Raw genomic sequence first — 15997 nt, forward strand, 5'->3', positions numbered from 1 at the left:
CAAATGGCACTGCAAATCTCCACGTCCTATTTTAAAAGACTAACACTTCTGCTTGTTGCCAATGGAAGTGGAGCCAGGCTGCCTTGGGATGGTGCACTCCTTGCAGCTAGAATGGTGCGTGGCACGGTGCCACGGTGCATCATCAGCTGAAAACGGGAGGCTGTGCTAAGAACAGCCTCGGCGCCATTGAGAAAAGCAGGATCTGGCTGTGGGGAGGTGGTGCCTCACTCTGGGCAGAGTGGGGCCTCAGGCTGATTCAGGGGCTCAGGCTTCTTGAGGAAAAAAGGGGCTGAAATTCTTCAGGGAATGTGAAAGGTTACTTGTTGTTTTGGAGCAAAACAGAACTATTCTTGAAAAAATATTTGCAGAAGCATGATTAATTGTTAAAAAGGAAAGGCAGCATCACACAATTCTCAAATGATACCTGTGTTCAGGAGTCTAGCATGCATAAATGGTAGAGAGCTGAGAGCTTGTTCATTTTTCACCACAGTAATTCAGAACAAAAGTAATTGCACGTGCTATCCATGACTAAGTATCTCAACAAATTTATCATCCATACTTATAATAAATCCTACCTCAGCACAGGTATTGGGGTTTCCTATAACTGTACAACAGTCACTGGAGATCTCTGTGGCATTGAAGTGTACTTGGCATTTCAAAGCACTGTGCCCATACACATACTTCTGGTAGTATCTATTTAATTTATATCCAGGACAGTTTTCTGATATCAGAGCATCCTTGAATAGAATCTGTACTTCTTTTCTGTCTCTGCTTTCCCTCTTCTTTCATCAGTCTCAGCTCTGGGGGAGTGTAATGAGGAGTACCTTCCTGTGAGTCATGGCTTTAGGTCACAGTGTTTAACCGGAAAGGAAGGCGACAAGTTGTGCTTTACTGGAAAGTCTGATTGAGAGATCTTTTGCTTCCCTACTGCATGGAGCCATAATTATGTCTGTGATTTGGTTGTAGAGGAGGATGGGTAAAAAAAAATACTGAATCATAAATAACAGTGGAGTTGTGTTTATTTTTTTTCTCATGCTGAATGAATAATCTCTAAATTTTTAAGAGAAAGGAAACAGATTCGCAGATTTAAACCATTGTAATTTTTTTTTGAAACTTTATATGTGTTGATGTATTGAGTAGCCAGTAAATGTGAAATTATATTTGTGCTGCCATTTATCAAAAGATTATTTGTTTTTCACTTTGAGTGTAATTAATAGCAGCAGCCTTGTTGAACTTCCTGCCTTAGTATCAATCAATACACACTCATTACCAAAAGCTGGACATCTGAAAGGTCTAGCATTATGTAAAAAGCTGACATTTCAGAGATTGACTTTGATGCCAGATCAAGAATATAACCATCTTACATTTAAATCCTTTAGCATTCATGTATTTTGGCATTTTTATTCCAAAGTAGTACATTTTGTGAGGCTACCAGCAAGGAGAAGAGAACAGTTTAAGGACTGAATCTCCCTTTATTTGGTTCTCCTGTGTTTATACTGTCAGCTCCTTTTCCTTATTTCAGTGATCAGCATTGGTTCAGGTCTGTATAGGCTGCAGAGTACTTGCAGAAGGAGATTTTGAAGCAGGGCAGCAACCAGAGAGGATGGATGTGGTGAATACAAAAAGAATATTTAGCCTCACACCAGCTTGTGGAGAACATGAGCTCATGTTTAAGTGTGCTCAGCTCTTACATTCCAAGCAAAATGAGAGATGGGAGATGCCATGTGCAGGATGAGAGAAATTTGAAACAGCAAAAGTTGAATCCCTGTTCTTGTTATGATATAAAGTAAATACATTAAGTAATAGATTTAATACCTAAGCAGATCTTTTTGGAAGAAGCAAAACAACCCGCTACTTTAAAGAAGTTTGTTCCTTTATTTTATAGAAATAAACATGACAGCAGTCTATTAAGACTTTATAAAGTTCTGGTGCAGCAAGAAAGGACTGTTGCCATATCATTTCTTGTGGTAATAAATTTAAATGGTCTGGTTGTTATTAGAATGCTAATCAGGAAGGAAGCAGAAGTCTGTCCTTTTTTCATGAAGGGGTATAAAAAAGGTTACACACTTCAAAATGCAGAAAAGACAGAAATTAAAAGCTTAAATAACTGCAAACAGCAGGGTACGTCAGTAATGGAAGGACTTCTTAAATGACTCTGACAGCTTTTGCAGGTGCACATACTCTGTCACTTTGCCTAGTGGAGCATTGAAAAAGTTTTATGGCTCTCCTTTTGAAATTTATTAAGGGTTTCTTTCTTTCTTTTTCTTTCTTTGCAAAGTAGTCTGGACATACCCCTCCCTTGCAGTCGTTTTTATTACAGCTCCTAAAGGAAAGTCACCTATTCAAAAACATGTGTTGCTTGTTGTCTCCGTGGTTAGCTCACAGAGCTGTAAATGCTGGAGAAGGTTGTTATTTACAGCCAGATATTTTCTTTTCCTTCCCTTCCCCCATATCTTTTTTCTTTGTATGTAAATCCCATTTTATTTGGTTTAGTTGTTGAAAGTCTCCCTGTATAATTTTATATTATACCCTAATCATTTAAATTGGTAACAAAAATGTTTTTTCAGAGCTTGACCATCAGGAGCGAGGAGTTCTTGTTTTGGAGGCAGGTTTTAGGTTTATCAATTTGTCTGTTACATTCCTTTATATGATTATTCGTGCTTTCAGTAACACACATATTACTGTTCACAGATGTTCTGAAGGGTCACTGCAATGCCTGTGTTGTTTGCTGATTGTAGTTAATTTTATTCAGCTTCTGTTTCTCAAAGACACAACTTTTCTTCCTTTTTTCCCCCTTTTTTTCTTGAAGCTTGATATCTGTCCTCTTTGAAATATTATTTCAACAAATCAGCAAGTGTTCCCTTGTAGAATTTTACTCCATTGGCAGACTTAATTCCTCTACAGATGAACAAGTGTCAGTTTCCATTTTGTTTTCTGCAACTTCTCAACATTTTAAAAAAATCTTCTTCCCTGCAAAATCTCATATTTATGTTAGTAGTAGTAAATGTGATGGCAACATCTAATTTTGATGCAAATTCAAAGAAAATGAGAGAGGCACACAGGATTTTGCCCTCCAGGAGCCAGTTCCAGGCTAGAGCTTGAATTACAATGACTGTCATGTCAGAATTTTCTTGGGGAAGTGGTTACTTTCTAGTGTTACCAAATCAAAGTATTTTAATTTTCCCAGTGAAGATAAGTACCTAAAGCTGCAACTTTTAAACCAAAACCAGTGACTGTGCTTGTGACAGGGATCAGTAAGATAAGCCATCACCAGTATCAGTTAACAGAGTGATTCACTTTTCTGTACCTACAAGCAGGAGAATGATTGCTTGCAACAGTGGTGGGAACAACACTATGAACTCACAAAAATATGAAAGAGTTAGAAATAGTTTGTATTCCATCCTATACCTTTTGCTCAAAATGAATCTTAGTTAGGGTTGTTTGATGGGTTTTAATACTCTGATAATTCTCTCTTTTTCTGTCAACTATTAACTTGGTTTAACACATAAAGAACCATATGTTTCCTCTTTGAGGGCAAAGAACTGTGGAAAGGGTTATCAAAACTTGCTGCTTTAATTAAATTCTCTCTTGTTGAACAAGAAAAAAAGTCTCAGTCTCTAAAGAGTGAATACTGAGACATTCCTGTAAATAATGGGGGGGGGGGTGGGGAGTTACAGAGAGCGTCCTGGTATTTGTAGAACACTGACGACATCTGTAATAGGTAACATACTGAAATCCTCACAGTACGAGATTTTCAAGCTCCTTGTAGTCTGAAATTAAGGCCATATTTCTTCCCCATCAGAGGCTGGTTGCAGGTTTAGGCATTTGGTGAACTGCACGATGAGATGTGGGCAGTAGCACTTCTTACTTGCTTATGATTTTCCTCAAAGTTAGCTTACACTGCTTTCCCTCTGTACAAATTCCATCCATATGTCTTTAAATTATTAGTGGCTATCCAGGGTTCACAATATCCTCAGTGCATTGATTGCCAGTATAGTTAAACTTCCTATACAAAAAGTTTTTGATACAAAACGAGTATGAGATTTGTATAGTCCTGAAGACAGTAATTTGTGAAGTACAAGTGATTAAAATTCCTCATTTAAATGTTCTGGCCAGGATAGAGACTTTTATCCAGTTATTGTGGAATTTTTTAGACTGTTTTTGTTTGCTGAATAATAATGTGATGTAATAGATGAGTATTCTGAAGAGAAATGTGTGAATTTACAGCACACCAGCTCCACCATGCAAAGTCCTCTTGGGGTGCTCTGGGTGTGCACTGGAATTAATTGTAATCCACAGTAAATTATCCTGCACAAAAGCATTCCTGGTGCCAAGTTCTTGAACTGGATATTATTTACTCTGAAATCCTGTACAGCACCGTAACATAAACTTAGCTTTATAAAGAGACTCCCAACTTCCTTTGTATTTGCTACTTCAAAAGTCAATTTTTCTTCGTGCTCAATAGACCACATGAACCAAAGTTTGGCATATATCTCTACCAGAAAGTACTAAGCCACGGTGCATTTCATGATGTGCTGTCAAGAAAGGGTAGCTGGTAGACTTGAGTGATGCTTTTCCTCCAATATCCAGGCTTCTGCTGATCAATGCTTTGCATAAATAATAAGGCACACCAGGCTTTGCATAAATAAAGAGGCCCTCCATAGGCCATGAAGAAAAATGGTTGTCTTTAATTGGTGATGCTTGAGGACTTGGAACAGCCTTTACAAGACTTGATCAATGTGTGGTTTTTCTCATCAAGTGCTCAGAAGCCCTGATGAATAAAGTGGCAGCTGCTCTCTGAATAAGTAATGCTGAAGTAGAAAAAATAAACAAAATTATAATGTTAATTGTCCTTCCTCCAGACTCGTTTCAACCAACGCCTCAGTAACCAGGATTTTGCCTTGGATGAAGATGATGATGATGAAATTGAGAGAACAAGCAAGTAAGAAGCCTGTTTGGATGGGTTATGTATGTATAGGAGAGACTGTAACAAGTGTTATTCAGCAAAGTGGACTTCAAGTGACACATTTTTCTCCTGTCCAGGCTGCAAGCTCAATTCTTGATCTAGATGATGTCAAGTAGTTTAGGATTTAAATCTGCTTCAAAAAGAGGGACAGGCTATTATATCTTTTCATTATTTAGAGTGTCCAGAAGAGCTTGACATAATCCTCAGTCTTCACAACCTCCAGATAAAAAGTCTGCATACACAAAGAAACAGCAAAATATTCATCAACATGGTGGGGAGTGACCTCAGCCAATCTCTTCTTTAAGGCTTGTGTTGTGGCCATGACAATGGGACATTTTTTGAAGGGTCTGAAAGACATGTAATGTCTTAGAGGTTTTATTTTGAGGTCTTCCTATATGAGAACTAAAAAAAAAGTGTAAGTTGAGACTTAAGCTGCATTGAGGCATTTTCTGAATTGAGGAGTTGATTTTTGATAATGCTCATCTGGATATAAACCAGAAAGGACATTGAAAGCAAAATCAAGCAGCTTAAGCTGTGATATAGTTGGGAAGATGAAGTTAGTGGAGTGTTAAAAGGATATAATGAAAACAGTGAGCCATGGAAAACGGCCTTTGTAGCAGTGTGGATAGACAGAGGTAGAAAAAGACCATGGTAGAATGGGGGTCTGAGGTAAGGATCTTGTAATGAACAAGAGAGGAAAGAAGAGACAAAAGCACCAGTTGTCCTTGCAGATAGGCAGTACTTAAGTAAATCTGCCCATGTGATGGAGGAAGAATTGCAGTAGCAGTCTTGCCACTAGAACAAAATGTTTGACTAGGCCAGGAGGCAGCTAATGGTAACTGCATCCCCATCAACACCAGATATCTGTGTTCAGGAAAATTCTTGAGTAGAAGGATATTCCAGGTTGATGTTCCCATTCAAAGCTCTTGAAATGCATTCCCCTATGTCCTTTCAGAAGTGGCTATAATAAAATGGTTTTTATGTTCCTATCTGATGGAAAAGTTTTGTTTTCAGGTTATCATCAGAAGACAGTGAAGAAGCTTCTGCTTACTTTTATGATAGTGATGGTTCTGGTGAAACTGGAATAACTCAGCATCAAGGAGAAATGGACTTGCTTGGAGAGATTCTGGACACGCTGAGCACACACAGTTCAGATCAAGGAAAACTCTCAGGAGCAAAGAGCCTGGATTTCTTCAGATCAATGGATGACATTGATTACAAGACTGAGGTTAGTCTTCTGCTTTCATTTGAAAACTGACCCAAGTCCATTTACAGTGGAATCCTGCACTTGTGGAATGAACAACATGCAGCTCAGACACTGCAGCACAGTCCTTAGAATTGCTGATGTGTCTTCCTGGGGCTATGTAACAGTACACTCATGCTGGCCCCTGCAGGATGGTTTTTTACCAGCCAAGAAATTGCCCGGGTTACTAAGTCATCTTGGAACAGTATTTTTCCCTTAAAGCAGTAACCACATAGAGAGCTGTGAACAGTATAATAATTTACTTAATCAACTAGTTTAATATTATATTTATATATTTTTTTCTGTTAAATCTGATATGCCTTGAGCTGGTTTAGGATTTTTTAATGCGGTTTGAAAAGGCATTTTTCACCTTGTAGACTTAGACTAGTCAGAGGGATACGATGATATTTCCTTCTTGATTTAAGTCATGGAATCCAGGTGGTAATTGCACCTGAAACACTGCTAGAATAGTACTCCAGACTTTTCTAAGAGGGCTCCTTGTTCCCATTTTAGGTAGAGTTGCAGTGGTTCTTTAGTGTAAACACACTGCTTGCCTACAGTTTTAAAACTTTCACCAAGTCACTGCTGTGGTATTAGCCAAAAAAGCTTAGTGTTTTTTGAATTCCAGCACATGTCAGCTGTCCAACACTTACTTTTGCTGAAAGGGATCCTATAGTAGAAGATTTGTTACTGGAGCAGTGAATAGTGATGCAAATATTTATAAAGCTTGTAAAATTTTATATTATGAGTGTCACACAGGGGTTAGATTAATAAAATGCCCAGTTTTGTTTGACCAAAAAACTTTAATATTGAAAATTGGTATAATTAATTACTGAAGCAAAGAGGAAATGCCATCTGGTTTTAGTTTTAGTCCCCCTCCCTCTCATATAATGGGTACAAACGAGAAAAGTGTGTCTTTGTTCACTGTCAAAACTGCTTGTGCCAAGACTGAATGGACAGAGGAGACCGAAATCCTTCCTCTTTGTGGTACCAGAGGCAGTCCTTAGGCTAAGAGACAGTGTTCTGTGAGGAAATGTAAAAACACTTGGCCTTGCATTGTGTCTGAGATAGTTGTTCTGTAACCCTGAGCCCCAAAGGGAATCCATGATTTAGGAACATACGAAATCCCTTCCAGAACTTGTGTTTCAAAAATACCAGTGTAGAGATGTTTCTTGTGACATTAACTATGAACACATGTTTTTTCTTTCAGAACAAGTCAAATGCACCTAGTGAGAGCAACCTTACCCTGCTCTGCAGCAGTGCTAATGACCAGGCAGAGTGGAACCTCGGCCAGGATGACAGTGTCCTCCATGGGAAGCAGCTCCCTCCATCGCCAAGGAAGCAAGTTTCTTCTGGTGGCCAGAGAGAATCTCTGTCAAGGATGGAAGAAGGAAAGAGTGGCAAAACCTTTACTACTGACAAGATGGACACCGCTAGTTTGACATCCCTGTCTCCAGTACGACCAAGTACCCAGTTTACTTCCCTAGAAAGTTTCAGAGCAGGCTTTTCTTCCTGTCAGTATGCAAAGCCTAATGAAACACTAAGCAATACCTCAGAAGATCAGCTCCCAGCAGGTCTTGCTCAACAGCCATCCATTCTGGTCCCTTGGGAGAAAGGTGGGAAGGAAGGAGATGAAACTCCAGAAGAAGGTGGACTTCTTCAAGAAGTGGTGTCATTATGTAAACTGAATTCTGCTTTTCACTATGGTTTAAATATTTCAAAGGATAGCTTATCCAGCAGTAGCAGTGGAAATAAGACGTAAGAAAAGTATGAAAAGAGAAACTTGACTCCCCTCAGATGTTAAAGGGAGACTACTCAGGACTCCATGTAACTCCATATAAGATGATAACCAAAAAAATGAAAAGGAATAAGAGATCTTCAGTTATAAAAATAATTCTCTTCAGTTGAGTATGCATTTTCTGCCATTGGACATCCGCTTCTATGTTTACTCCGTTCATTTGTTGGCTGTAGTTAGGTCCACAAAATGGAACTAAATATATGAATGCACTCTCAAATCAGGTACTAGTTAGTCTCTATGTTAAAAATACAGCAAGTGTATGGTGCTTCCTAGCATTTGCTTCCTCTAAGCAGCAAGGGTGTCACCTAAAGGTAGCCAGGTTTTGAAGGTACTATGTTAATCCCATTAGCATGAAATGAACCAGGCAATCTGATTTGTCTGAAATGTACAAATGTTACTATTTGTAATGAATAATAATTGCCTTAATCTTTTGAGAAGGGGTTTAACTGTCTTAGAAGATGAATGCAAATCTACAAAACAGCAATAATGATTTTCCATGGCAGGAATTTGCTTCAGCAAAGGTGGGGAGAGGAAAGGAGACTTTTTATAGATTAAGGAATTTCTTGTGACTATAACTTGGAACTTACTCCAAACTAAAACTGTGGCTCTGTCTTCCAGACTTCAAAAAGGTAGCACGTGTTTTTCTCTCTTCTATAAAATACATGAAGTGCTGAATTATAATGTGACATTTATTGACTTCTGTTTACAACTAAGACACTTTAAAGACACATTATCAGTTTCTCTAGGTAGACTAATTCACCTAAAAATTCTCAGAAAGGAAAGTGTAAGTGGAATTGATAGATTTTTATTATTTTTTTTATTTTCTGCAGTTTAATAGTTGGAAAACTAATTTGTGCCTGATTTGTAACACTAGAAAGCTAAATTTATAGATTCAGTTTGAGACTGCATATATCCAACTCTTAGTTTAGCCAAGTTGGACAACCAAAACTCCCTTCTAAATTCAGCGAAGAAGAATAAATGGTCCTGATGTATAATCTATTTAGAACAAGAATTTAGCCTCCTTCTGGCAGTGTTCCTGACGAATATTTGGATATTTTAAAGTCTGAACATTTTTGATGCTCTATGGTGCAGCTCTTTAATTTTTAAGATTTTCTTCATCTTTTCTTTTTCCACCTCACCATACATACCTTGTCTCCCCAATAGCTTAGGACAGAAGAGACAGTTTATCAGTTTCAGCAGATTGGAATTGTCAGCTTTTAGGGACATTGGTGGTAAAGTTGGTAGCAATAGCACATAGGTATAAAAGGAACTCTGCCTGAGAAGAAGGTTCTGCTGCTCTTCGAAGTCATGGAACCATTTTTCTTTCCCTCTTTGTCATGAATGATTTCTGTTCATCTCAGGCTAGGACTGAGTGAGCACGTTCCTGTGGTTGGTGTTTGGGTCAGATTGTGCTTTAGTACCTTAATAGTAGTTTGTAGCAGAGTTTCATATCAGTTGCCTCGCTGAGATTTATTAGTTCATTTTCCTTCTAGCTGACACAAATGGAAAGGGGTTTTTTGGCTGCTTTCTTACAAGGTAGCTGACCTGGGAATTGCTCCATGTCATGCCAGAGGCACTGTTTGGAACCTCACCAGAGAGGCTCAGTAGAGTGAGACCTGGGGTTAGAGCAAATTTCATCTTGCTCCAGAATGAGAAGGGCTGGGCCAGTACTTGCCACTGAGGATGAGCCTCAGAATTAATTCTTAATCAGTGCAACGAAGCTAAAACATAGTAAAAGTTTAAATCTTGCAGAAGTATCTGTGTCTGATCAAGCATGAACATTTTGGAGGGCATCTGCATTGCTGGAGAATCTCAGTGTTCCAGAGTTAGCAGTTGTACATCCAGAAGTCTGTACTCCAAACTATTTGTTTATCCTTTGGTTTCCTCTTGTGCATCAACATGATATGTTGTGAACTTTTGTAATAACAAAAAATGTTACTTGGCAAAATGTTTTGCACTATTGGAAATCAAAAATATCATAAAAATAATTAAAATCTTCACTCTTAGTGTTGCAAGTGGGTCAGGCCAAGTGGCTCATGTGCTCTTCAGATGAAAAAGCTCCAGAGCAACCTGATAGTTCCTTGTTTAAAGCTGGCATTAATGACTTGAGGGCATTCTTCTTCCTTGCTGGTACTAAACATTGCCCAAGCATAGTGCTGCAATAGGCAATACACAGGTTTTTGTTCTTGTAGCACTTCTCACTCCTTCTCATTCATCTCCTTGCATTTTGTAATGAGAATTTCAAGGCTCAACTTTTCCTTTCCTCTGCACCTCACATGATGTTTCTATCCATGGTTCAATCTAAGTTGCTTTGTTTCCTTCATTTATTAAAGTTAGTAAATATTATCAATGTTTTAGGGAGGAAAATAGAAAAAAACCCAGAAATTACGGCCATTGTTACTTTCAAAACCATCAAACACCTAAGTCCAGGAATGCTGCCAGAAAATGGTTTTCAAAAATTACTGTCTAATACAGGCACATCCTAGTAGCTTTACATGAGGGTTAGATACTGAACAAATAATCACATAGGTTGTTCCATTCTCAGCTTTGTGGAATAAATATGGAAGCCATGTGAGACTGCCAGTATTCTTAAGTTTTTATAAGGATCATAAAATTGAAAGTTTGATAGTGGAATCTTTCAAAATTGAAGCATTGTAGTAATAATTCACTGCTTCATGGAGTAAAAATGCAGGCTGAAAAGAAGTAAACAGATTAAATAGAAGATGGTAACATTCAATTTAGAATTATTTTAATTTCAGTCAAAATGTTTCTGTGCTTATGCTGCATTGTTTTCTTACTATTTACAAAACTCATAGTTTGTTTACAATCATTAAATAATACGTCTTTTTTGGTTTTGAACCTTGTAGGGGTTCAGAAATAGCTTGGTCTTATATATATGTTGATTTTAACTGTAGGTACATTTTTTACTCTGTAATATACAGGATCTTTTCCACTTACTATCAGTGATCTTTTAAAAAGGCTAATATTTGTGCCTTATTTGAATAGAATTGCCAATTACCAAATAGATAAGAGTCCAAACTGATATTTCTGGTTCAACACTCTTGTTCTCTGTCCTTGTGATAATATAAAATTGTTTATTGGCTACATATGCAGTATTTTTAGTACCACAGTGGGTTCTATATTAAGATAAATTTTCCAGGTCCAGCAAGTTTTATACTTGGATGCTTTTTAGTTATGGAAATCCTTCTAGTGTCTTTGAAAATCATCAACATTGATCACCAGCTTCTGGTGAGAACTGAATTCTGCTCAGTCAGAGCTCCTGTGGTCTTCTTCAGAGGCATGTCTTTTCTTCAGGATCTCAAAAATCTTCCTGTTTAAGGGAGATACCAGGTTATTTGATTAAGCTTTGTGGTCTGTTACTTACACATAGGAACAAATTTCTGATGTAGAAAGTCAAACCAGGACTTGAGATTAATATTTTTGAGTTTATTTTGCATAGATTTCTGCCTAAAATGAGCCGTATCACTCATCTGGTTTGGGAGGAAAAAGTAAGGGCAGTGGAAAGACAAAAGGATTCCTGGGTTGTTCCAGTGCAGTGTGGTGAAGCAGAGCCTGGAAGTCCACAGGAGAGATAGTAACTTTGAAGAATTCCAGATTTCAGTTCTAGCTCAGTTACAGTGGTTCCAGCTCAGTCGTGTAGGTAAAAGTAATATTGCCTGTGGAGCTAACTCCCTGTGGGATTTGCAGAATGGGTAATATGCTGTCCCAGTCAAAGCCTTCCCATTCACGTGTGTAGAGATGGAACGAGGAAAGCTGCAGATATCAGGGAAGGGCTGTGGATGCAGAGGTGATCCCTACCCACCCTCTATGCATGCAGAGGGCAGTCTGTGTAGAATAGGCAGTGGTTTGCTCTTCCATCTCACATTTTTGGGCATCATGTAGTTCTGAAAAATAGACTTGTTCTGAAGAAAAAGTGTAGTTGTAGAAGTCGTCATAGAAGTTGTTGACTGAACCCTTCCTTGTCATTTAGCATTTCAGTGGTGCTGCTGCTGTTGGGGTGGGATCATCAGAAACTCTCAGCACTGGCTGAAGTCCCCTCTCAGGCATTGTAACACAGACTTCAGGCAGAGTTTTAGACAAGTGCTGGGTGCTTCTGAAAATCCCACCCAATCTATTAGAAGAGTGTTTTAGACCTTAAAATTCTGTTTTAGATGTCTTCTCAGGTTTTAGGATGAGCTAGTTTACAATCTCGTGTTCTTGTAACCAATGTAAAGTCTAGGCAAAAGAACAGTTAACCCAGGTGTTTAAAACAGCTTCTCCTTATCCACCTGCAGTCAATGATACTCAGTTCTACAGAACAAAGTTTTGTTGGTGCAGCTGTCTAATAGAATTGCTATGAGCATCTAAAATACTTTCTCTATGCATGTAAATAATCAAAGAAACATTTCATGGCAATAATCAAATGCCAGCATGAGGCCCTTTTGCAAATGCCCCCTGTGTAATCCTGACCGTACCCTGTCCTGCAGGAAGAACCCCTAACCATGGACCTCCCTGACTCCTCAGGGAGAGCTCAAGAGGAGCTTTATTTCCAAGGAGTTAGCATCTCCTTCCTTGGCACCAGCCTTTAGTCCAGGTGCTGTGAGACTCTAGCCAGTGTATTCCCAACAGCCTGGAATTTCAGCCTAAACAAATGTGGCTAATAAACAGCTTCCATTTTGCAAAGCTCAGGATGGTGAAGGCTGTCTGTTCCCATGGTATTGCAGTAAATCTTTGAAGAATGAATGTAGAAATAACTGCACCAGCAAAACCAGTATGAATGGTGATGTGACTTGTCTTCAGTAACTCTGCTGCTATTAGGCATGTCTGTCTCTGCCGGGTGTTGTGTGCTTGTTAGCAGAATCAGAGCTGAGCAGAACGTGTCCTCATCTTCACCCCAGGAGCATGGACCACAGCTGGCCTAGAATTCATGTTCCTCAGGGTGTTGAAAATAAAGGAATGGAAAGGGATGATATGGTTTGTTTGTGCAAAACCTCCCTTGATCAGTTTTGCAATATCTGTTCCACAGTATCAGTCAGTGGCCAGTTGAAAGTACTTGACAGGTCTTTCTGAAAGCTGCTTCACTTATTCCTGTAGAGTTTCCTGGTGAGTCCACAGCCACCTCAGTCTAGAGGGACATCCACAACCCACGTAGCTGGCAGGGCCATTGCCATCCTCTGCTGGGTTGGGGTATGAAGCAAGTAACACAGTTGGAAGTTACTCCAAGGTGTACTGTAGTAAAGGGTACTCAATTAAATTGTATTATTACTTAGCTCAATACTAACAACACTTGTATTTAGAATCCAGTAACAGTATTAGCATTTGGAAAATAGGTTGAGTTCAAGTACGTTGACATTTTTTATGATTCTGTGTGAATTAACATTCTTTCTGTTAAAAATAAGGGAGCAACTTGGTTGGAAGGGGGAAATGTGTTGACTGTCAAATCTTCAGTGAATTTTGTGCAATATTACCCCTTGTTTCAAAGTAATTTAGTAGTGCACATCTGCTTTCAAGCAGACCCATGAAATTGTATTTTTTAGAAATGTGTAAAATTACATGTAACTTTGAAATGCAGTTGTATGATAAAAACATGAAGAAATCTATTCTAATGAGGCAAATGTATATTTCTAGTGACTGGGAGTGATTATGGATGTCACATTCTGTAAAAATAATAAGGCCTAAGCCAATGTTCCCATACCAGTAGTTCCAGGTAACTCTTAAAAGTAAAACCTGATTAAATTGAAATAAGGATAATTATTAGAATTTATGATATTTATTTTATGCTTTGATCACTTGTTAATAATGGGTAAAAAGCTGAGGTGTTAAGCACTGCTTTTCAGGACCAGCAATTACTACAAGAATTTAGTTTGTGACATCCATAATTATCATAAGTCATTACTTAAAACATCTACTAATGTTGCCAGTATCCTTTTAAGTTTTTGTAAATTAATTTCTTTGTATATTGATGTACATTTTCTTTTAACCTTTGATTTTTCCTTGAGACCTTCTTTAAATTAATATACTTGAATGAGGCAATAAAGCACTGTGGAAGAGCTAATCTTGGTGCAGCTTGCACATAAGCACATCACATCTGTTACTTCATGATTTTTGAGGAGGAAGAGCAGTTTAAAATGCTTAGATGTTTGGCAAACTGTCAGTTTGTGTTTGTTAATTTTAAATCTGTGCCAGATATGATGAGAAATGCCTCGACATGGAACAAGAAACATCATGTATCTTGATGCTTCTAATTTTTTTTTATGACATTTTTTGGTGACCCTTGAAAACCATTCCCAATAATGTCCCTTATTGTGAGCCTTTAATACTTTAAAGAGAGGCATAAAGTACAGGATACATTGACATTTTATTGATAATTTTGAGATTAAAAAACTCACACACCAAACAACCAGCATTGTCCTTACAGCTTTGAAAATTTAGTTAGTTACTGACCTGTTAACAAAATTAGAGCCAAATTTACTCCATACTTTTGCACCTTCTGGACTACTGTTCAAAGTCATCTTGAGAACTGTAATTCTGACCTTAGACTACTGTTAGTAGTGCACTGTCTAGATGTATTAAGTGAGCTGTGATGTGTGGTGTGGTTTGTTTTTTCTTTTTCCTTCCAAAGTTTGTGGCATCAGTAGAAGTTTTTGGTGAATTCCACGTGACCATAAAGTGCCCAACACTGTACTATAAAATAAAATTTAACAATATCCAAATTCCTTGGGTGATGCAGGTTCTTGCTTGATGGGTTGATATGAGGAGCATTTTCATGCTTATCAGGCATAAAGATTGAAATGATCCAGTATTATTTTGGAAGTTTTTCTCCATTGAATGAACATTTCATTTTCTCAAATATAGACAAAGCAAAATGTGTTTCCTTGAATGCCATAATATTTTGATTAGTGCAAATGTTAAATGTTGATGTCCTTTGAAATCCCAGGGGTATTTTGGATCTTTTAAAAACCTTAGCTAATAATTCCTTTTTGTTAAATAGCTTTTCTTGCGCTCTAGATCTTCAAATTACTGCCAAAAAAGTAGGTGTATTATCTTTTTTCATAGGATAAGAAATCAACATATTAAGGAGAAACGAGCAAGAAGAAGGTACAGTAGTAATTGATGGGTGCTGTGGTTTGAACCTTTCACATTAGGTGTTAAAAAAGGTAATAATAATTGTGATCTCACCAAGTATTTTTGTACTTCTCGGCCAAGTGTTACAGAGAGCTCTTGGGGATCCCGTTGGGAGGGAGGAGGGCTGCCCGACCTCCTGAGATAGCTGTGGTGGGATCTGATGAGGGGTCAGACTGTGCTGCTGACAGGTGCTGGGGCCTCCCCTTCTTACAAACCTGGACAGCCCCTGCTCTTCTGCCCTGCTCCCCTGGGCCTGGCTGCAGCCCCTCTGGCACCTGATGGCCCTCCTGGGCTGTGTGACCCACTGGCACAGCTGGTGACCTGCCTCATCCCCCTCCCTGCTGCTGCTGGGGAGAGGCTGCTGCAGAACGCACCTCTTGGCTTGGGGGAGATGGGAGTAAAAGGAAGGTAGTTTTTATCTGTAACTTAGGGGGGGCAAAACGATCTGTGAGGGGTGAGGAGACCCTGGCTGGGCTCTACAGCTCCCTCCTTCTCAGGGGGAGGGCTCCTGACTCTTCCCCATCTCCAGCATGAATTCCTCCATGGGCTGTGGGTGCATCTCTGCCCCCATGGACTGCCCTGAGCTGCTGGGGCACAGCTGCCTCACCATGGGCTGCCCCAGGGGCTGCAGGAGCAGAGGCCTGGAGCACCTCCTGGAGCAGCTCTGGCACTTGTACCACCTTCTGGAGCACCTTCTGGAGCAGCTCTGGCACCTGGAGCACCTTCTGGAGCAGCTGCTGCCCCTCCCTCATCACTGGCCTTGGTGTCTGGAGAGGTGCTGCTCTCTCCTACTCTCTCTCCTCTCTCTCAGCCGCTATTGCACAGGGTCTTTTCCCCCCTTGACTGTGTTATCCCAGAGGTGCTA

General features: G+C 39.2%; 1 protein-coding gene across 4 annotated transcripts in view; it reads left to right on the plus strand.

Moving 5' to 3' along the window:
- DENND1B (DENN domain containing 1B) overlaps positions 1 to 14720 on the plus strand; it is a 152039-nt gene extending 137319 nt beyond the window's left edge. For all 4 annotated transcript variants that reach the window (XM_038144952.1, XM_038144948.1, XM_038144950.1 and 1 more), the window contains 3 exons: positions 4863 to 4942; positions 5981 to 6194; positions 7420 to 14720. In XM_038144952.1, coding sequence (XP_038000880.1) covers positions 4863 to 4942; positions 5981 to 6194; positions 7420 to 7971 — 846 coding nt within the window. In that variant the 3' untranslated portion in view covers positions 7972 to 14720. The remainder of the gene's footprint in view (positions 1 to 4862; positions 4943 to 5980; positions 6195 to 7419) is intronic.
- Positions 14721 to 15997: the final 1277 nt, after the last annotated feature.

This window comes from Motacilla alba, chromosome 8 (genome assembly GCF_015832195.1).
Source record: "Motacilla alba alba isolate MOTALB_02 chromosome 8, Motacilla_alba_V1.0_pri, whole genome shotgun sequence".
Taxonomy (NCBI): Eukaryota; Metazoa; Chordata; class Aves; order Passeriformes; family Motacillidae; genus Motacilla; species Motacilla alba.